The sequence below is a fragment of the Nuphar pumila genome, chromosome 1 (assembly GCF_984573655.1).
Source record: "Nuphar pumila chromosome 1, dmNupPumi1.hap1.1, whole genome shotgun sequence".
In the NCBI taxonomy this organism is placed as follows: domain Eukaryota; kingdom Viridiplantae; phylum Streptophyta; class Magnoliopsida; order Nymphaeales; family Nymphaeaceae; genus Nuphar; species Nuphar pumila.
The window spans coordinates 176,548,968-176,572,595 of record NC_143249.1 but is presented as its reverse complement, the minus strand read 5'-3'; the positions used below and the strand labels follow the sequence as shown (position 1 = coordinate 176,572,595).

Below are 23,628 nucleotides of genomic sequence, written 5' to 3'. Positions count from 1 at the left end.
GGCATTACAACTTTGGTATCAGAGTCAATTGAGCCTAAGAAAAAGAGTATAATGATTCTAACACAGTAGTGATTCGACATCATAGTAAGTATATCCCAACTTAGTTATTTCAGTAAGAGTTGCCTTGGTTTAAATTGTTATTTGAGAAAACCTTGTGTGTAATCGAAAACATAGTCATATGTTAGGAGCAGTACACGACAGGTTGGTATGGGAGAACCTAGAACATGCTTAGAAACTCACTGTGATTCATATTTATTAATAGATGGCATGACAAAACATGTGCAATAACATCATAGACATTATGGACAACCTTGCGGGGTTGTTGAACAGAATGCAACCGCGATTCAGACCATATAGGCGAACTTACAGTAGGTTGCCCAAGATAGACATGCTGCAAGAGGCAGTATGTCTTATAAAAAGTACATGGAGATGGCACCACCGACCTTCATAGGAAAGGCAGATCCAAATATCACAAAAAATTGGATTTGAGAGATCGAACACATCTTTCAAGTTTTGGAGGTTCTCGAGGATTAGAAGGTTGATTACGGGACATAACATCTAAAGGATCAGGTGGAGAAATGGTAGAAGACTACCCATGCTGTCATGTTTCAGAATGGGCCAGTGACATGGGCCAAGTTTTTTGAAGTGTTCAACGCAAGGTATTTTTTGAAGCACACTCACGATAAGAAGATGCATAAATTCTTAGACCTGCCACAGAAGGGCACCCTGGAGGAGTACATCACCCGCTATCACAACTTAGAGTGGTATTGCCCCAACCTTTACATGACGGACCAGAAATGGGCCATGAAGTTTGCTCGTAAGTTGAGTCCAACCTTGCACATGAAAGTTTACTCACGTGGATCAAGGACTTTGGATGAAGCCATCGAGGTGGCTACCCTGATGGAGGATGAATGTTCTGATTGTCAAAAAACTCCTTGGAAGAAATTGGGACATCAAAAGTCTGGCGAACAGAAGAATGGTGATAAAAAGAGGTCAAGTAGAAATAAATTCACACCACCACCAGCCAAGAGGCACCAACACTAAAAGGATACTCGATGATCAAAGTGCCACCGAGGTCATGAAGGAAAGTTGTGTCTCTAGAACATAGAATCTTGTTTGCAGTGAACCAAGATGTGCCACTTCATTAAGGAGTTCCATCAAAGGAAGAATAATAAGGAGAAACATGCAACTGAAGAGCAGTCTAAGTAGCCACAACAACATCTGCCTCAAAGACAAAGAAAGACTACGAGTTGCATCTATGCTACTACTGTAGCCGAGCTTGAAGAGGATGCAAATGTTATTGAAGGTACTATCCCTATTTCAGGCTACAATGATACTTAACGCCTATGAATTTTTAAAATAGTTTAAATATAAAAATAATATTAATAAAAAATTCATGTAAAAGAAATATGAAAATGCCATTTAAGTCTAAGATGAATTATAGAAGATGTTTCATGAATAATCAAAATTTAATTTCAATGAAATTCACATTCAAAAACAAATTTAAGAAAAAAAATAGAATTTAATAGGACTAATTATTAAATTTAATCTAAATCAAATCAAGTATAATTTTGGGTGAATTTGGATCTTATTTGGATATGGATGTAATATGATTTTTTGGTTGGCTTTGAAGTCCAAATTGAAAAGCCATATAGAATTTAATAGAAATTTTATGGAATGGAAAATCTAAATTAAATTGGGTTTTATTTATGTAGCAGTCCATAAGTTGGGACACCCCCTATGTGGGCCCATCTTATGTGACATTTCACACTTAGCAAAATTGAAAAAAAAGGGAAAAATAAAATATCTAAGTGGAGGTTATGGATTTAGTCATGCCTCTAAGTTGCCTAAAATAGACCTAGCTAAAAGAAAAGAAATAGAAGAAAATAAAGATTTTCTAAACTAAAAACATTGAAGAGTTTGTTAACCCATTTGGAGACCCCTTAAGGTGGGATGTCTCACCTTAGTGGGCCCTCCTTAGATGGCTGAAATCTTTTCCTCAAAGGAGTTAAGAAAGTCAAAGCCTTCTAAATTGAAAAAGGTTAGCTAAGAGGAAAGGAAACAAGACTTGTAACTACACTAGGGTTTTGTTAAGTTTGAGCACAAGAGGAGATGCCCCATCTTTGTGGGCTCTCTTGTACTTGGTTGAAACCTCTTTAACAGGTAAGCCAATATATATATATATATGCAATACACTTCATATATTATGTAGTATATTTATAATATATAATGTATAAACTTAGTAAAATACATAGTATAAAGTCAAGGAAAAGAAATAAAATTTGGAAACAAGAGGCTGGAATTAGAGGAAGGTTAGGAGTCTTAGAGGATTAGATTTAGGAAAGTTTAAACCCTCTACAGGAGGAGGGGTTCACGCCCCCCTCTTTCTCTTATTTCATTTCTTCTCTCTTTCTTATTTCCTCTCTTCCTCTTTTCTCTCTTGTTTTCTCCCCTTCCTTCATTGGCGTTGAGGAGTTATGAAACTCCATTAAAGGGAGTTCAACCAAGGTATTGCAGCCACACTTTGAAACAGGTGTACGGTTCTAGCCAACGAACTGGTCGTTCGGTTATCACATCTACCAATTTAGGCAAATCGAGGTAGGGGTTTCTAATATGATTTATATAGATTAGAATCTGTATACAATGACATATTTTGGGGATTTAATATTTCATTTAAACCTTATATAAGTCCTAATAAGATTAGAACTGATGAGGCCTTGTGATGGCGTGACATTGTAGCGAGACAAGAGCCAAGTTTTTTCTTTTTCCAGACATTTAGTCTTGGACGTGATTTTGTTATTGGACTTTGATATTTATTTTAAAACATATGAGATTGATTTAAGTCAACTATGTGATTAATGAATTCAATTTAATTCAATGGATGGTTTGTTAGATCTGTAATCCACCCAATTCTTTTAGATGATTTTATACATAAAAGGATTTTCGTTCTTGTTTAAAAAAATTCTCATGATTTTCTGGTTAAGGTTTTGGGGCATTACAACTAGAGTGTTGTTTGATATTGGAGCAACACATTCGTTTATTGCTACTCATGTTGCTAGCATGTTGGACTTGCCTTCTATTACATTGGGTTATTTGTTAGAAATTGTTACACCCTTGAGCAATAGGACCATTGCTCATAATTATTTGTCAAATGTAAAAGTAATAATATCAAGGTAGAATCTGCCAACCAACATGATTATTTTAGAGATGATTGTGTGTGACATAATTTTGGGTATGCATTGGTTGTACAAACACTATGTTTGTATGGCATGCCGCAAGAGGTGGATCCGATTTGTCTGCCTAGATATGTCAGTCATAAAGTATAGGACATGTAAACTCATAGAGAAAGCAAAATTAATCTCAGCTTTGAAGGTTAGGAGAAATGTTGAGAGTGGTTGTGAGGCCTTTATAGCCAGTGTATGTTTGATTGAGCCTAAAACGACCCCATTATAGGAGCTAGATATAGTGAGAGAATTCAAAAATGTGTTTCCCTATGAGCTACTTGGACTATCCCCAGCGCGAGAAGTTGATTTTACTATCAAGTTGGTGCCTGGGACGACTACAATTTTGAAATCTCTATATCAAATGGCACCAACTGATCTCAAGGAGCTCAAGAAGCAGTTGTAAGAATTGACAAACAAAGGATTTATGTGACCAATTATGTCACTGTGGGGAGTGTCAGTTATGTTTGTAAAAAAGAATGATGGTTATATGTGGCTTTGCATCGATTACAATATACTGAAATAGACCATGATCAAGAATAAATACCCTTTATCGTGGATCGAGAATTTATTCGATCAACTGCAAAAGGCTAAAGTAAATCCTGATTTAAAACTTTTAAATTCGATATTTTGAGTTTATACCTTAGGAAAAAGAAGAATCATTTAGAGATTTTAACTCAAGTTGTTGATTGTTTTAAAGGTGTTTTCCAAGTTTGACTTGAGATTAGACTATCACCAGCTTAGGATTAGGGATGAGGACATCCCTAAGATGGCATTCAGAACGTGATACGGGCATTACGAGTTTGTCGTCATGCCATTCAGACTCACAAATACTCCAACAACATTCATGAATCTCATAAATTGGACTTTCAGACTATACTTAAATCAAATTGTGGTTGTCTTTATAGATGATATCTTGAAACTACTAAAATTGCATATATCATACTTTTTCGCATATAATTCACAAATTTGCATAACTATATTTATAAAAATCCTACTAATTTGCAAAAATCTGATTGTTTTGTATAACTGCTGAAGCAACTAACATCGCAAATACTCAATTTATTTGCAAAACAGAAGGATTTTTGTGAACCAATAGGATTGTCTCAAAAATATTTATGCAAAACCATGAATTATATGAAAAAATTTATGATATATGCAATTTTAGTGGTTTCAGTTTAGGTGAACTTTAGTAAATATATTTATGTGAAATATTGTCGTATGTGAAAATATAGGATATTTGCAATTATGGTGGTTTTAGTTTCACCAAAAAATCATAAATAAATTTATGCGAGTTTGTGAGGTTAGCATAAAAAAAACTGCGATGCTGGATTTAAGTGAGAGTTTGACCTAGTTGACGGGAGATACAATTTTATTGCAATAAGGCCTCAATTCGCAGTTGCGAAGGGTAAAAGGGTCCTAACGATGTTGGATATTTATAATTTTGGACATCATGAATATATATATAAAATTATAGGGTTTTAAGGGAATCATATCAAATTATCCATACACTACAATCATTTTTCGTTTTCAAAATTACTTCCAAATTGTTATAAATATTTTTTAATATTATGTTAATATTTACATTCTCAAGTTGAAAAGTGGCTATTTCAGGTCAGAATCGGTCAGTTTCATGAATCGTTTTGAAAATCCATCCAAGACTGATACCGATATAGACAACATTGATGAGAACCATAATCACAATTCTTATTATCCAGAAAATTAAAGCTAGAAAAAATCTCAAAATATTTTTAAAAAACGTATTTTTCTTTAAAAATATAGAGAAGACATTGTTATGTATAAAGATAAAATCATAACATACATAGTCTATGTATTGATAATACAAAAACTTTACATTGTTTATCATATTAATGATGAGTTTAAATCACATTAAAAATGCATTATTTTTCCTTTTTTTTGTTCTTTTCAAGATATTGTTGTGAATTTTTTCTTGATTAGCAAGTTGGGGTTAGGCATAACTCAACCAGATTATAATCAAGACATTATAATGGACGTAATCACATAATTTCAGAAGGACGCAAATCCAAGGGTTTATCCTTCCAAATCAGTTTCACTCATGGCCTATGTCATCCCTATCTTTGTACCCTTCCTTGGGATTTCATTGATGCAAGTTGTTTTGATCCAAACTGACTCTATAGATGTGATCTGCATCATTCATTTAGTGAATATCGACATTCAAATTGAGGAAATCGGACTTGTATGCAGGATTTTTTTTGTCGTTTAAAATCAATGGTTGACAAAAAACAAAATTTCATGATTTAAAATATCATATTTTTTCATTGAAAATATACTATTCAAGTGTCAATTCTTATTAAATCAACCATGATGAATCCAACTAAAAGGTAAAAATTGATCAAAACAACTTGCATCATAAGAATTAAGAGAGATATGATGTTGGAGGATGATATAGGGGATGAGTGGAAAGGAACTGTTTATCCTTCAAATGATTATCATGTTCTATGGTAGCAATCAACTAATTGACCATGTTGGAGGACGATATAGTTGCTTACCTTCCCACCAAAAAATTTCAATCTTTATCAACTAATTGACCATGAATCGGCCGAAGAAGTTTATTTGTGATAATAAACTTTTATTGACAATAATTACTTTTTCAAGCTTTTTCTTATGTGCAACTAAAAAATATACAATCAGGAATCCACGTGTTAATCCAAAATCACTGCTTCAAAATTTTTTCATTCTATATTTACATGAATAGTATATACTTTATTTACATAAATATTATATAAATGAGTTACCTATCCTTATCCATATTTGTGTCTATTTCAAACACAGAAATGTGAAAAAAACTAGATCGCCGAAGTTGATCTGAAATTAAATAAGTAGATGTCTATAATGCAACTTGCTAACTGTAGTAATATATTATATTGGTTATCTCATGATCGATTTTATTATATTAGTATCCCCATAAACAGGATGATCTCACATAAAGTTTATTGTTACATTAAAATAAACATGTATTCAACAACACTATTTCTAACACTTCAATGGTTGTGATTATTAGTTCAAACCTCTTGACCCATTTTAAGTCTAGATCCTAAACTCATGTTCTACTTTAGATTAGTGGCAGGATATTTGAAAATTTAGAACTTATATACACAAAAAGAAAAAGAGTTAATAACCAAGTATAATATGTTAGTATCCCACCAAGGCTTTGTTCATCTGGTAGGAGTGATTTGTGAATATCACCAAGTCCATGGGACATCACGAGCTTGAATTCGAGGGTGGGCATCCCTTGTCGTAGTTCAAAGTTGAGTGTACTCCCGGTGGACAGGGAAGACCTCAAGGGTTTTAACAACCAGAGGCTTGCCAATGTCTTGTCAGTGACGAGGGGTTTTTGCTTGGCCTAACCTAACAAACAAAAACAAATACAAAAAAGTTATAATATGTAAGTAACTTTCTTCACTTTCACCCAGGGGAGGGCTCCCCTTGTATGGCAGGAGCAGTTAATGCATGTCACCTTGTGTTGAGACATTGCAAGTTCAAATCCCAATGATATATGGTTGTATAACTGGTAGGGGTCTGCCTAACCTAGGGGTGGCAATCGTGTCGGGTTGGCGGGTTGACCCGACAGGTTGGCGGGTCAGCATACCTCAACCCGAACCCGACTCGTTTATTAAACGGGTCGGTTGTGGCAAACACGAACCCGACCTGTTTAATAAACGGGTAACCCGACACGACCCGCCAACCCATTTAATAAATGGGTTGGGTCGGGTAAACGGGTTCTCAGGTTCACGGGTCGGGTTGGCGGGTTGGCGGGTTGACCCACCCGCCTAACCCGTTTATTAAACGGGTCAGCCGGGTTGGCGGGTTGGCATACCCCGAACCCGACCTGTTTAATAAACGGGTTACGCGGGTTGACCCGTTTATTAAACGGGTTGGCTTAAGCCCAACCCGAACCCGCCTAAGAGGCGGGTTGGCGGGTCGTGTCAGAAATTGCCACCCCTAGCCTAACCCCACCTTTCTCTGTCGAAAAAATATAAAAAAACTTCCTGCATTTTCACTACCGCTTTTCTTGAGAAGTTATTTTATCTAAAACGACTACCCCTCAAAAGGTAGAACACCGATCCATTTGAGTGGCGCTTTATCCAATCATCCACACCTATAGATCTCTATGGGTACTGGAATACAGTTAAAGCAAAAAGGCAATAAACCTATCTTCAATTGATGGAAACATGAAATGCATGAACAAACTTCTTCCTTCTTTCAAGAGGAAATTGGGAAACTAGTGAATAAACTTCTTCCTTCTTTCAACAGGATGCTAGGAAAATGGAGAGCATCATCATCAACCTTCTCCAGTGAAAGCAAAATGAGTGAACTTCATGCCCTATTGAGGGTATCCTTCTCCTGTGTGATCCCTTTCCTTTATGTCTACAAAGTAGTACCAAAGCTCCCCAACAACACCCTAAGATTGGCAGCCACCTTACCCATTCTTTGTTTCATAACCCTTCTCCCATGGCAGTTTTCCACCATTCATCCGAGACTCATAAGCTTCACCCTACTCTGGCTTTGTTGTGCTAAGCTCCTCCTCTTTTGCTTTGACTCTGGCCCATTGGTTAGGCCAAGTTTAGACCACTCACTCTTCATGTTCATCCTCATTGTCATCATGCCCATCAAAGTCAAGTCACCCACAAGCTCAAAAGCATCACCATTACAAGCGCTACTAGATTTAGCTAAAACCCTACTTAACATATCTTTTAAGGCCATGCTACTGAACATAACAATCAAACTCTATGCATGGAGGGTGTCATTTTGGCAAGAGTTGTGCTTTCCCCTCTTTGGTCTCTTTGTAATATTAACTCTTGATGTGTTTCTCACAAGTCTTGGGGCAGTGGTGCACTTTGGTGTGGGAATAGAGATTGCACCACATTTTGACAAGCCCTTAATGGCGACTTCACTTCAGGATTTCTGGACTCGGTGGAACATCGTCGTCGCTGACATGCTAAAGCAGGTAGTTTACAAGCCGATCAAGACGAGCTTACCAACATGGCTGCCTGTTAGGTTGTCGCGTTATACGGCCATTGCTGGGACCTTCACGGCATCCGGGTTGATCCATGAGCTCGCCTTTTACCTTATACTGGAAGTGCCTCCAACATGGGAGGCTACCTGCTTCTTCCTATTGCAGGGGTTCTTGGTTGTGGTTGAGGATGCCATCAAGCTTGCCTTTGGTGGCTTGGTTCATGTGGGCCACATTGTTTCAAACATGGCAACGTTGTTGGTCTTGTTTGCCACTGCCTCTTGGCTTTTTATCCTCACCATAATCATGTTCCTCAACAACTGTATCAAGTTCAATGTTTGTTTGGATGCTGTGTTTCAAATGTCTGTTATTTGATACGAACAACTTGGACAGTATGGATAATGGGTCAGATTACTTTGTTTTGGATGGTATGGTCTAACCATACTTTTAACATGTTTATTATGAATTTTAACCTTGGATATAGATATCGGATTTGATTTAAAAATAAAAAAATATTTAAAATTAAAGTAATTTAAAATTGATAAATTTTTTATATATAAATGTTTTAACCTGTGTCATATTAGATCTAATTATGAAAGTTTATAAAAAATTTATGAATTGTAGCTCCAAATATAGATATCTGGACCTTTAATATTTAAAAAACAAGATGCTTGTTTCCGTGTCGATTTTGGGCCGATACCATACTAATAGGGCTGATTAGCAACGACACTGACAACAATGCTCATGACTAACCACCACAATGGTCCACCAACATTGCAATATTGTATCATCATGTCATTATGTCACACGTACGCATCATGAACTCAACGCCATTATCATGAGGCACATGCACGTACTATGTGTTTTTTCTTATAGAAAAAATGGAATTTCACGCCATTATCATGATGTCAATGGATCGGTTTTTTATCCGGACCAATACTGATTCAGTTTAGTCAAATTGGGTGAACCAAAACATATATATCCGATTAGAATCGGATGCAGATATGGTTTTGATTTTCAGCTATGGAATCTGACAGATATCCAAATCCAATTGCATATAAGAAAACCGGATATAGTATAAGCCTTTACTTTCCGAATTTGAATCTAAATCCAAATCGATTTAGCCAACATCCGATTAGTTTGATCTGGCATCGGCCACATCTTGCCCGAATCCGACCCGTTTAAATCTCTATTCATCAACCATTTGCATTCGTTAGATACAGAACCGACCCAGAATAAACTCGGTCTAGATCCACTTAGGTCCAAACAGACCCGGCCAGGTTTCACTCCCAGTCACAGCAGCCTCACTTCATATCACAAGGACACGTATAAAAGGACACAAGACACACCTTTTTGTTCATTTTTGTATTAAAAACAGTCACAATGAGACACGACACGAAGTCATGTTGAAGTGTCCTTGTGACATAGCGCACCACTGTAGTCTGTGTACGCCTCTTTCGTGCATAGAGAGGCGCCATCCCTACACCGCTCGGTATGACGAGCGAGCGACGGCAGAGCGAGAGTTCTCACGTCTCCATGGAGGCAGCCAAAGGGCTCTCTACGCACGCTCCTTTACTCTTCCCTTCGAAAACGAGGCACCCACAAAGCCAATCTTCTCCCCCCGCGAGGGAATGAAGAGAGACACAAATGAACCAGTTGCTGAGATGCTTCATCAGGACCCCCAAAACCCACCGTTTCCGCAACCCCAATGCCTCTCCACCACCCTTCTCCACGTCCTCCCTCGGCTCCCCCTCTCCGGAGTCCCGCCGGGCGGAGCTCATCTGCGGCCTCGTCGCCCACAACCAGTGGCCCCTCCTCAGAAAGACCCTCCCCTGCTTGCACCAATCACTCGTTTCTTCGGTTATCGCTCGGTTGCGATCAAGCCCGAGGCGGGCGCTTCGGTTCTTCCTCTGGTTCGGCCACCATTCCGGCGCCCGCCAATCCGTCGAGGCCTACGGCGTCATCCTCTGCATCCTCGGCGAGAGCGGATTGAGGGCCTGCTTGTGGGGACTGGTCCAGAGGCTGTTGTTCGATCGAGGTAAGCCGTTCTCGATCTGGGTCGTCGATTTTATCTCCCGACGATCGGTAAACCCGGTGGTTTTCGACATGGTTGTTGTTTCTTTGGTGAAGAGGAGGATTTTTTATGACGTTGTTCTGGTTGTTAGTGCCATTGATAGATGCGGCTACGTTCTGCCTTTCAAGATTTGCAATAGGTTGGTTAGGATCCTTAAGATTAATGAGGAGATTATAGACTCGAATTTGGTTATTTTTTCGGTTTTCAGATCGTGTTTGCGCAATGTCCGTGAGAATCGTGTTAAAGAGGGTAATGTGGATGATGGCACATTTTGTTTTGATAAAAAGAGTAGATTTTGTTTGACAAATTTGAGTGATGTTTCGATGTACGACAGGAATTCGAGAGCCCGAATTCTGGGTTCAACTGATCAGAAATTTTGTAGGGAGAACAATCAATTATTGTTGAGACATAGCAGATCAAGGAGTCAATTTAGAGAATATGTTATCATGATTAGATCGTTGTGTTTGGAAGGGAAAGTTGGTGTGGCTCTTTATCTTAGAGCAGAGATGAGACAGATGGACTTGGTTCCTGATATTGTTACTTATAACTATTTGATGAATGGGCTTTGCAAATTTGGCGACTTGCGAAAGGCAAATCGATTGTTGAGGGAGATTGTGGAAGAGGGACTTACGCCTAATACGTGTACGTATAACACTTTGATCGATGGTTATTGTCGATATGATGGTGTTGATAATGCTTTTGTTATCTTGTTTTCCATGGTTAAAGGTGGCATCAAGCCAGACAAGGTAACCTGTAACATACTTGTCCACACATTGTGTAACAAAGGTCTTCTTGAGGGAGCAAAGAAGCTTCTTACAGAGATCCTTGACGAGCATGAGGCTTCCGATTTGATAACTTCAACCATACTTATGAAAGGGTGCTTCAAGGCAGGGGATATGATTCAGGCATTTGAAATTTGGAAACAAATGATGAAAAAGGATATCGTTGTCGATGTTACAGCGTACAATGTTCTTATTAGTGGGTTTTCTTCAAGTAGAAATATAAACCTCGCATTTGGAATTCTTGGTGAAATGCTTAAGAAGGGTTTTTGTCCTGATGTAATTACATACAACAGTTTGATTGGTGGACTTTGTAGGGAAGGAAAACTGATGGATGCTTGCGACGTTCACAATGATATGTCAATCATGGGTGTTGCACCTGATCACATTTCATACCAGCTGGTTATTCATGGGCTTTGCTTACAGGGAAATGTTAATGTGGCACAAGTTTTCTTTCACAAGATGATAGATGATTTTATTGTCCCTAATCCTCTTGTTTGGAACATTTTGATTTATGGATATGGTAGAAGTGGTGAGGCTGGTCATGCTATCATGATAAGAGATTGGATGCATGAGTTTGGGTATAGACCAAATGTTTTCACGTATAACGCATTGATCTATGCACACATAAAAGAAGGGAATCCTCAAGAAGCATTTGTATTAAAGCAGGAAATGCTATCTAATGGTTGTCTTCCTGATGTTGTGACCTACAACCTGTTACTATGTGCTGTGTGTAGCATTGGTCACATTTATTTCGCCTTCCAATTGTATGATGAAATGCTAAGAAGAGGGTGCCGGCCAGATATTTATACCTATACTGAATTGATTCGTGGCCTTTGTGTTCATGGAAAAGTGGAAGAAGCTGAAGAACTCCTTATGAAGATCCAGAAATCTGGTGTAACTACAGACCATGTGCCATTCCATATCCTCATCAAGAAGTACTGCAGAATAAAAGAGCCAAGAAAAGCATATGACATATATGAGCAGATGAGAGGAAAGGGAATTGTGAGCCGGTTTTCTACCTACTATACATTGCTTGCTGGACTGAAGAAGAAGGGATTTGTTCAAGAAGCATGTGAAGTGCTCAACAGCATTGAAGTTAAGTCCGCATGGCAGTAAAAAGTGCTTTGTTTAATCTTGGTTTCTGTTTTTTATGGGCATCTGAAGGACTTGTGCTTCACAAGAATGCTTTGAGAACCAGAGCATCAGAACTCAGTAATTGAGAAACACATCATCTGCTGAAACTGTTATTTGGGAAAAGATTCTTCCCTTTATGACCTTACTACGATTGATGGAGGGATTCACATCCAGCTGGTTGAGCTTGAAGTTGTATGCCTGGCTTCCTATTATGCAGCAGGGTACTTGACTATGAGTCACTTTGATGATGAAAATATCAAAGAGTAGGCACCTCAAGTGACTAATCCTTCATTTTTACAAAATGTCATATGAGGGTTGTGATGCTGCAGCACGTATTTGATCATTTGAGAGACTCCGTTTCAGAATGTATGTATATTGTTTGTTGCTTTTCTTACTTTTAATTATAATTGTTGTTAAACAGAAAGTGTGTGCAATGCATGCTTGCTTGTGCATGTCCACATGGTGATGTTTCCTCCCAATATTTTAAAGTGAATTTTCTTGCCCATATTGGACAACTACTGAACCATATGTCAGTTCTAAAGTTCTTAACCTGGCCATGTTATTTGCTTTGTGTAATCTTTCGAGATTGCTGTGTTATCTTGTTCATTGCTTTGCTTGCCGGAACTGTAACTGGATTCCTTGTTTTAAACATAAAATTTACATGTTCTGTTACTCATGTCAGAATTCTCACAATTGAATTTTCACTGAGCAGTGATATGGTGGCCGCAGAATCTAACAGTTGAGCAAACATTTTCGTTTACACTTCCTTTTGGCATTTCATGGTAAGTCTCTAATTTTGCATCTTCCTTAATATATTCTCTTACCAACAAAAGATATAGTTGGTCTCACACTTGTGTACAATATTAGAAAAAGCACATTGGACGACATACATGAGTTTGATATTATACCCATCTCAATTTCTTATAGCTTAGTGCAAGTAAAATGTAGAAGTGCAATTTTTACTTGTTATTTTTGTGTTTCCGTTTGTCAATGGTTGTTTTAAAGTTCATCTATGAAAAAAAAATCCCCTTCAGCCTTTTGTGGTTTATACTATTGGAATATAGTAAAGCTTTATGAACAGAAGCACTGATAAAAATCATGTGGCAAAATTATATGCAGTATTTGATTACTTATGTCTCTGATTATTGTTCTGATGGTCTCTAATTTTTATTGTTTACTTGCATCAGTGTTAACTCATCATGTTGACACCTCAATGATGTGTTTCCTGAAGATGGATGCCAATCCTATGATCCAGTTCTTGCTATATCCAGCCAGCAGCTTAAGGTAACAATAGATAGCTTTAGCAGCAGACCATGTTGTACATGCTAATGACAATTAATTCTCTTGTAGTTTTATTTCTACTGATACATGTTTCATTTCTATAAGGAAAATACTTTAGTAGGATCAAATTTTAAAAAAACATGGTCTTTAAAGAATCTTGTTAACATAATAGTAGGTGGTAGGCCAGTTATGCATGGAACATTGTGCTCCTTTCACTTTGTGGTTATTTGAGTGGTGCTAATTATTTTCATCCATTGCAAAGTATTTAGATATTGATGGAACTTTTTGTTTGATTTATTGATGCTTGGGCATAACCTTCTATCCTGGACTTTCAAATTGGCTATAAATATTGCTGTATTGTTGGTTTTGAAATTTCAGTCAAATCCCCAATTTATCTTCTAGTAAAACTATTCAAACAAATTGATGAATCAAATGATTTTCTTCATGAAGAAATGAAAATTATCTGAATTTAAATTGATGTATTAGTTTTTAAGTATATTTTATTGTTGTAGCATGTGAAGCTGGAGTATTGTTCTGTTGTGTGCTGTCTTTGTTTTTTTCCTCGTATTCGAGGGGAACACTTAATCTTAGCTTCAAATGAGTCACTCACAGAATGCATAAATATAAAAATGATAACTGGATACATGAAGTTTGATCGGCAGGGATTACATTGAAGAAGATTTGTGTAAGATAATGTGTTTGCTCACGAGGGAGCATAACATGATGGCAGAAAACAATTGTCAGAGCAAGTGTTCAAGCAAATTATAAAGCCTTGACTAGGTCACACCAGAGATTTTATGTCAGAATGTCATTATTTGAACTTCCACTGTTCCTGTCAACACTATGTGATTGCATGCTTCTCAAGTTTTTTCTTAAAAGAGAAGTGTATTTCACTATTTTGTTAGATAATACAAGGATCACAAGAGGACACCCATATGTCAAGGGAAAGAGCATTACTTTCATAAATCTACATTACCTCCAATTGAATAAGAACCAGCCTAGCCCAAATGTTCCTGAAGATATTATTTCCTTATCTCAGAACACCCAAGAGTTTTGAATATTCCAAAAAGGCAACTCAAGAAGTCTATTGTTCCTTCACCAAGCCAAAAGAACCGCTGCTTCCAGATGAGACGCCATTTCTTACCTTCACCCTGGCCCTTGCTGAGCATTTAGCATTATCATTCTTATGCTGAAGACATGATCCAAATCAATAAACTGGTCCATGCATGCCATATTGGAATTCAGAGAAGAATCTCATTCATTGCACATCAAACGCCGACTAGTCTGTGAAAACTAATCTGCTTTAGATTAAGCTGGATTAAAGCCCGAATCCAAGTTCAATTTGATACTTTCGAGGTAAACTTTATTGATAGACAGAGGTATCTTGGTTGTCATTACATTTTGTGATAGAACTGGAGTTTATTCATATGTTAAGATTTTTGTTCTCTAAATTACACTGGACTTCACTTTCTTTTTTTTCTCTTCCTTTTAAGTTTGCATGAATCAGTTGATATATACTGACCACTGTTGTCGGTGGATTTGTGCATCACTAGATCAGTGATTACCCAGGTGGCATTAAATGATGTTGCAGAACATTCTGCATGTGATGATCTAAAACAGCCTTTACAAAAGAAACTAATAAATTTGTTTGGCGTTTTGCTCATTGACCTGGATACTTTGCCATACTTTTCTAGTATCGGTCTACAGTTTGCTCTCATTTCACTCTGGTTGTGAAACTCTTTTTTTTTTCATTTTTATGCATACTTTTTATTACTTCTATCTTCTATTTGATTAGGCATTAACAGTGAATCTCAGTCTCTCTCTTGTTGCATGCCAATAGAGTTTGATGTATTCTAGTACTATGTGCAATCAATTTTTTTCCTTGCAAAGTGTTTTTGGTCAATATGATGATATGATTGGTAAGCTAATTCTTACTCCGAAAGTCTATACAGTGGAATTCCCTTGGTTCATATTTTTTAATCAGTAAAATCTCTTTTGAAACACACATGTATGCTCTGGATTTGTGTATTGGAACTTATTCTGTAACTGAAACCTCCTCTTAGAAGAATATGTGCTGGGTCCAAAAAGATAGTTTTCTAGCTTGTGCCATTACTGAGGCAACGTGATTAAATCTAATATGGAATATGCCGATTGTGTGTGTTGGTGGGAATGAGCATGAGCATCAGAATGCCTTCATCAATCATGATTAATTTCTAATTTCCTTCTAATCACTGCCTCAAATAGCTACGGTCTCCAGTCTGTCCTTGTGATTGTGTCTTTATTATGTAGGCTTGGCTTCTGTCTATAAGAGACGGCTATTCTTGGAGTATCCAAACATGCAAATACCCACAGTTTTGGAGGTTCTGTGAAATCAGCACGCAGAAGAGAAAGCAAGCATCGATTTTTATTTGATTTTGTTATTGATATTTAATGACCTTAGAATAAATTGAATTCCTTGATATTCACAAAAATCTAAGATGAATAAAAGCTATTCTGTAAAACTTTTGTTTGTTTACTTTGTTCATCTGCAAGTTTCGACTCACTGTAGCTGTTTATTCTGTGTATACACGCTCATGTGCATGTATGTGTGCACGTGCATAACCAAGTGAGTAACTGTGATGCCAAATTGTTTGATTAAACTGGGAATTTTCTCTTTATGATGAAAAATGTGCAAAGGAAAATACAGATTTCTCATAACTTTGCTAAAAACATGAAAATTATACTGCTTTGGTTGAAGTATACAGGACGGCGTACAGCGCATATTTTGTCTCAGGTGCTGTTTCGGAGTCCTGAATCAGAGGTGTGTTGCGTTTTCCCCCAGTACTCTCATGCTTTCTTGTTGCCTTTTATCTGCGTGATGGACGGTGAGGATAAGAGATCGACAATGAAAGGTGGTTTGGCATAACACCCTGAACAGTGGACATCACTCCCATTGCAAAGATGGACTTTAGGTCACGTTTGGAAGTGAAAAAATCTCATAGAAAGAGAAAGTACAACCTATGGGCATGTTTGGAAGCGAGCAAGATGTTGAAAAAGTAATGCAAAATGAAAGATCCATACGGATTTTCTTGACTCTTTCAAACGAGAGAGACTTTTTTGATGAGAATTTTTCTAAAAAAAACACACTTTTCGGTAGAAAACATTCATCATGGTACCAATTAATCTAAAAAGTACAATTATAAGGTAAATTATAGTCACCACAATACTCGTGAACATAAATGACATTTTGATAATAGCATGATTTTTTGCGGTATCTTCAAAAGCTGATGAGATGAAAAGTTTAATATTTTCAAAATATTGCTTAAAAGCATCATGATACCAATACATTATTAACATTTTCAAATTTTATATCTTTCATATTTTTATTCTGAAGTTCACATGGCAAAATTCTCCTGCAATATTCGGAGAAAAAATCTTTTTATTTATTTATTGTGAGATTTGTACTGGACTAAAAAAGCATGATAACCAGATCTGTGAGACTATAGCCCGCCACCTAACTGCTACATGAAAGGAATCGGTTTTGGATCATTGTGAAATTACTTTTGTTGAAGCAAACGACTCACATAAACAGGGTATTAGACCAATTCTTCTGTGTTTCATTTTACTCCGCATCTGTTTGGCCAAGGAATTGAAAAAAGCCCAAAACTTTCAGCATCCGGAAAACGTCCTTTTTAGTCTTTTTTCACAGAGAAAGCTGGGATTAGGCAGACCCGTACCAGTTATACAACCATACCATGGGGTTCCAATTTGTAAGGTCCCAACACAAGGGTTGACGTGCACTAACTGCTCCTGCCAGACAAGCAGAGCCCCCATTGGTATCCGGAAAACGTCATTTGCTCACATCATTTTATGGACAAACTCCCAACTGTTTAATAATCTAATACCAATGACTCCATGCAGAAACTTAGGCCCCAAACAATCTAAAAATATCTCTATAAAACCATAATCATCAACCTAGCCAGAGTTCATCCATTCAGAGTCTGTGTGAGCAGAGTTCAACAATTAAGAGAGAGAGAGAGAAATCAAAGATGGTCAGAGAGGTGAGGCTTTTTAGCTGCTGGGCTAGCCCATTTGGTGTAAGGGTAGAAATTGCACTGAACTTCAAAGGAATTGAGTATGAGTACATAGAAGAAGACTTGAAGAACAAGAGCGAGCTCTTGCTTAAGTACAACCCAGTTCATAAGAAAGTCCCGGTGCTTGTTCACGGCGAGAAGCCGATAGCAGAGTCGATGGTGATCATCGAATACATCGAGGAAGCCTGGCCGGAGAAACCCATCTTGCCAGAAGATCCCTATGACCGAGCCATGGCACACTTCTGGGCCAAATTTGCTGAAGAGAAGGTAAAAAACATGCATCAATTTGTGCACTAGTTTGTGTGTGTGTGTGAGAGAGAGAGAGAGAGAGTGATATGTTTTTAAGTATGTGGAAAAACTGTGCTGTGCAGGCCAAGCCATTTTCTTAGCTTGAGAGCGAGAGCAATCTTGACATTATGCTTCTCAACAAACATGGCATGGACAGAATTATGTGATGCATATAGCCTTCTAAAAGATTAGATTCCCATTAGGATAAACAAACTGCCTCAGTCACAATCCCACTACCATGTCCAATTGGGTTTCACAATTTCTTCTTATTTTTAGTGATGTTTTCTACTGTAGGTGACTCGATGTCACCACTACACCCTGTTTTGTCTTCTCTTTTCATACATTCTTTTATTCAGGAGAACAATATAAAAAAATACAGATTTTTTATTATTTTCCTTTTTCCTCTTTCTAGTGTTTGCCATCATGTTTCCGATATTCCTCCACTCAAGGTGAGGAGCAAGAGAAGGCCAAGGCAGAATTCATTGAGGATCTGAAGACTCTGGAAGGTGCATTGAAAGGCAAGAAATTCTTTGGTGGAGAGACAATCGGATTGGTTGATATAGTAGTTGGTTGCTTCCCCTTCTGGATCCGAAGAATGGAGGAAATCCTTGCTGACAAAGTGGTTGAAGAAGACAATCTCCCACATCTTAATGCATGGTTCGATGAGTTCCTCAGCCTCCCCTTTGTGAGTGAGAAGCTGCCTCCCCCGGACAAACTGTGTGAGATTCTCAGGGACCGCCGCAACAACTTACTCGCAAAATCAACATAACCAGTTATGCCGATACTTGTTGCTTAATCTACAGGATTCCTAGTTATGTTGAGAAGAACAATGCAAATAATTGAAGGAAATGGTGCCTACATGAAGACGTGCACATAATGTCACCAATGAATAAATATTTGATATTGAACTGCTACTTTGTACACATTCTTGAGCTTCTCATTTATCTGTATTCATTCTATGATCTGATTGAAGAGATTGAAGGCGCATCCCTGGCATGAAAATTTTTCATTCGTGGTCTATGTTATGGGTTGCATAAATTTGAAGATACCTGTACATTTGTTGCCTTCTGAATCACAGTAAGGAAAAACTCATTAGAACCATTTTCCTCCCAATAACCATCTTCCAGGATTCGGGCACCAAACCAACCCCCCTCAGTCTTCATACAACTCAAAACCAGGATGCGTCCATCTAGAGCTATTGTCCAGTAAGAAGAGGCAAAGTAGGATTCAGCACTCTCTGTTCATATCTATAGATACTAGGAACCAATTGACAGATCTGACGTTTTATCCCCATCAAAGATTCAGTTCAGTTCCTATCTCGACCTAGAGTATGTTGGTGCATTAAAATATCTAAGTCTTAGTGTAATTCCTATGCATGTGCAAAGTACCAATTGTTGTGACCACCAATATCAACCTAAATAGTCTTCTTGATGCTGTCCAGCATGGCTTTAACAGTTTGTCAGTGTTTAATTCTAGGATTTCACAGGCTTATATTAAAACAGCTTCATCCATCTCTGTTAATTGTCCATCACAGCACCCTTTCTTCTTTGCGTTCTTATGGCACTGTGATCATTTTGATCAATAAACTGAAACATTTATCGTTTCCACCATATTTCAAAGTGAGTCACTGAGTTGTTTAGCTGTACATCAAGCTTTCCCTCAACCAACTTCACAATCCTGAAGACGGATGGCAAAAATTGCATCACCATGTATATCCAGCAAAAAAAAAAGTTGCTTCCCTTGTTGGATGGCAGGACTAAAATCAAATTCCTTGATGATAAATTGATAACTACAGATGATGTTTCCTAATGCCCTGGTAAAAGGGTTACTTAGGTATTCCATCAGAAGAGTTTCTTTTCATCATGGAACAAGCTCTAGGTTGTAGCTCATCAATTTTAAAACCCATGGCTACCCGAAAATGCAAAGACTAATCTGGTTGATCATATCTTCTAACCAAAAGAAAATGAAAGAAAATCCCCAAGTACCCGATTACATTTTCATGGTGCAGTTCACAGAGCTTTCTCATTGCCAAGGCAGATACTTCTTTTAAAGGGAAGGACCGCCAGGAACTTAAACACAAGGAGATAAGGAATCTGACAGATCTAGTAACCCCACTAGCTCAATAAAACTCACCCTAAGAACCACTGAAGATTAAAAAAAAGTAAAATTGTGGATGAAACACTAAACCCAACTCCTTATTTTAGTTGAAAACCATTATTGCTGCACCACAAATCAGAATTCCATGGAAAAACAAATCATGTCTCTACTCCACATCAAATGTTAATGCATAATAAGAAATGAACCATCTAAATCTACTCCGTACACGTTACAAGGAACTGGTGCTTGACTTTTCCACTAATCCAGTTAAAGTTAGAATAGGATCCCAACATGAAAATACCACAACCCCTAGGCCCTAACATCAGACATAACACAACCCCTTTCCATGGAATTTTTTTTCGGACTAGTTAACCATTTCTCTCAGAGGATTTTGCCATTTGTTAATGAACAACAAAACAGGTTAACAAAGAAAGGTGAAAACAATTGAGAGACAACAGGTGAAACAAGCATTACTCCCATGAAGCCAGAAAATAACAACGCTAAGAGTCTCACGTCCAAGAAACGAGTGATTCAGTAAGCCACTTATCATGTGGTTCCTGGAGCATCGCTTCCACCAGCAGGCTTACGGTTCAAATAGCGAATAACAGCATCTTCAACCCTGTTTGCCACACCACCGTCAAAACAAATTACCAAACGAAAACATAACAGCACAATGCAAAGAGACACAAGAAGAAACTCACCATGGTTGATTGTAGAAGTCTGCACGACGCTCCTTTTCAGCATTCCGATTCGCTTCCCCAGCGACGAGCTTCAAGTCCCTACTCTGCGATGCAATGAGCGCATTGATAAACTCGACAGGCGACTGGCTAAATCCTAAAAAGAACGCCCGCCTCTTGCGGTGCTCATGGATCCTCTTGATCGCAGAAGCAATGGCCTCATCACACGCTTCGATTTCTTTATGCTTCTCAGTGTTCGCCAAGAAAGCAGACATCTCCTTCTGCAAAGGGAAGGGGACGTCCACTAGAACGTCGTATGCTGCACTACCCACAGGCATTTCTCCAGACAGCTTGATCCTGTGCTCCAATTGTATAGCTTGCGGAGGCGACAAATGCGGAGATATCTTCTGCGACACCATCGTGAACTTCAATTTCTCTTCGTTGAAGACCTTTCGGAGAGGCATGTCACAGATGAAGAAGGCGGGATCGGATGGGTTCTGAAGTTTCCTAGCTTTGACATAGTGCCATATAGCAGCTAGAATTCTCGGGCGAGTATCGACTTCGATGCCCAGAAGCTCCATCAATGCGGGCGACAATTTGAACTTCTCCGGGATGTAATTCATCTCGAGCCTTATCCCGACTGTGAATTCCTTATCCCCAATTCGCTTAATCTCGAAACCTTCGTGCTGGACCGGCGAACGAGCGTTTTCCCAAACAATTGTTGGGTTCTCAGGGTACAGAGTGGGATCCAAGGTGACTGTGATCCTCTTGAAGAATGAAGAAAACTTCGGGTACGAAGGATTCGGCTTCGGGATGCTGCCTACAGGCTCTGGTTCGGCCCCTTCCTCGAGTATCCTCCCAATTATCTTCAGCGACCAACAGGGCGCCTCTGCCGGCCCGCGCTCGTGGGCCAGCCTATTCTGATTCGCGAATGTATTGAAGATGTATATGCGGAACGTCCGCTGCATCGAGGGTGGGTTCTTGAGCGACTCCTGGATGTCAATCTTCTTCCTCGCCAACGCCGCGTCCACCCGGCTCTCGAACTCGAGGAGCTGCGTGTAAAGGGCGGACTCTGGCAGGAGGGCGGCCACCCGGTCAGGCAACTGCTTCTCCGGGAGCTTCCGCTTCTTGCGGCGGGCGGCCGGGGTGAGCTCCGCGGTCCTGAGGGCGGCCGCCACGCCGGAGCTCGTGGGCGTGCCTGCGGGTCTGGCGGGCGGCTTCTGCTGGCCCCTCTTCGCGCTCGCCGTGCCAGGCGTGGACAGGGAAGGGGAGGACGAGGGGAGGTTCTGCGTCTGCTGTTGGGCGTGGACGATGGACTGGGTCTGCATCTGCAGGTGGGATTGGGGTTGAGCTTGAGCCTGCAGCTGGGCTTGGAACTGCGCCTGCGCTTGCGCCTGCGCTTGCGCCTGGGCGAAGGACTGGGGCTGCAGCGAGGCCTGGAAGGGGCTCTGGAAGTGGGGTAGGGGGCCGGCAGGCTGCGAATTGAGGATCGTCGGCGGGTTCACCATCGCCGATGGCGTCGGGATCATCGATTGGGGTGGCGCCATGACCGGGTTTCCCAGCGAAGCAGACGCCCCGATGGGGCGCATCTGGTTGGTGGTGGTGGCGCTGCTGATGCTCGTATTCGTCGCCATGGTTCCGAGTAAAACCCTTAACCAAACCCTAACCCTATAAGGGAATCTCCAAAAGTGCTCTACCCCAAAGCCCGCTTCCTGCAAAACCCTAGATCCATCTTCCCACCAAACAAAAGAAAAAAAAAACTAGAAACTATACTTCCTGATGCAGGTGTGAGAGAGGAAATCGAAACCCTAGAGGTCTCGTTTGGCAGAAAGGGATCTGAGAAATCCTAGTTCTTTGGGTTTACCTCTTTGGAGGAAAACCCTAGCTTGGTTACGAGTCGAGTCCTCCTCTGCGACAGGGAAGAAGAAGAAGAAGGCGAGGATGGTTTGCAGGCTTGCCCTCTTTCTGATGGCTCTGATTCGGGTGGTGGAGTCCGTAGTCTGAGTAGTGTCAATGGATCGGGTATGACCCGGTTTTGATCCGTACCGGATCCCATAAGGTCATTGTTTGGTTACAAAGAAGGGGTCCGATTAACTATCGGGTGGGACCCATGAGGACCGATTATTAAATGGGTCGGGTATGCTTTATGAAATTTCATACCAAACCCGAGTCCGACCTGAGTTGTGACTCAATTTTTCAATGTAAAAAAACTTAAAAAATATTATTTTACCATGTATGAATCAGGTCTGGTTCATGTAATTCTTATTGAATCCGGGCATAACTTTTTATAAAAAATCCAGTCAGACCCGAATCCATATCCGATAAACGTATCGCTTAGTAGGATCCAGGTTTGGACTCACCCATTTTAGGGGGAGTCCAACCGGTTGACACCCCTTATGACATTCAATCCGATATTTTGAAAATGTCACGATTTTATCGTGATATTTTCAAGAGAAGGGTATTATATCAAAAAACCTGATACTTCTGTTCTGAAAATATCACATTTTTAGCACAACGTGATAAAAAAACACTTTTTTCTTAGCACTTATATTATTGACTTTTCCATTATTACTCTTATGTATTTATATATTTGCATCGATATTTTCTCGAGATTTTACCTAGAGAAACTCATTTTTTAAAAATCGGGAGAATTTCCCTCGCCGAGAACGTGATTTGTGAGTTGTGATCGGCAAATACCATTGTTCCAGGCCAGGGGTGAGAACATATCGGATATCGATTAGAACGTGAGTTTAGATCCAATTCTGATCCGGATATGCGGATAACGTATGAATCTGAGTCCGATCCGAGCGCATCTCATGAGGCAGGGTTGAATTCAGAACCAAAGTGTATCTGGTAACAGTTTAGTACTGGGTTCGGTAGGAAAAGATTAAAAAAACAAGCTCTTTACACGTGAAAAAATACAATGACATTGGATTGTGATTTGAATCCGAACTGGATGAGGACTGAAATATTGAATTTAATTAAGCAAATCCAAATCTGAGCTG

General features: G+C 39.2%; 3 protein-coding genes and 1 long non-coding RNA gene across 4 annotated transcripts; 3 read left to right on the top strand and 1 right to left on the bottom strand.

Moving 5' to 3' along the window:
* Positions 1–7,965: 7,965 nt before the first annotated feature.
* LOC149851378 (acyl-CoA--sterol O-acyltransferase 1-like) lies at positions 7,966–8,592 on the top strand. Its single transcript, XM_090008300.1, has one exon. It carries the CDS (start codon positions 7,966–7,968, stop codon positions 8,590–8,592), a length of 627 nt encoding a protein of 208 aa, XP_089864426.1.
* Positions 8,593–12,456: 3,864 nt separating this feature from the next.
* LOC149851377 (uncharacterized) lies at positions 12,457–15,842 on the top strand. Its single transcript, XR_016433394.1, has 4 exons — positions 12,457–12,573; positions 12,920–12,989; positions 13,395–13,491; positions 15,778–15,842. It is a non-coding gene; the product is annotated as an uncharacterized LOC149851377 (long non-coding RNA).
* A 1,619-nt stretch (positions 15,843–17,461) lies between these two features.
* Positions 17,462–18,851, top strand: LOC149851376 (glutathione transferase GST 23-like). The gene is made up of 2 exons (XM_090000523.1): positions 17,462–17,828; positions 18,262–18,851. Exons 1-2 carry the CDS (start codon positions 17,517–17,519, stop codon positions 18,616–18,618), a joined length of 669 nt encoding a protein of 222 aa, XP_089856649.1. The 5' UTR covers positions 17,462–17,516; the 3' UTR covers positions 18,619–18,851.
* Positions 18,852–20,169: 1,318 nt separating this feature from the next.
* LOC149851375 (SWI/SNF complex component SNF12 homolog) lies at positions 20,170–22,388 on the bottom strand. The gene is made up of 2 exons (XM_090000514.1): positions 20,648–22,388; positions 20,170–20,565 (listed from the first exon to the last, which is right to left on the bottom strand). Exons 1-2 carry the CDS (start codon positions 22,255–22,257, stop codon positions 20,493–20,495), a joined length of 1,683 nt encoding a protein of 560 aa, XP_089856640.1. The 5' UTR covers positions 22,258–22,388; the 3' UTR covers positions 20,170–20,492.
* Between the last annotated feature and the right edge of the window lie 1,240 nt (positions 22,389–23,628).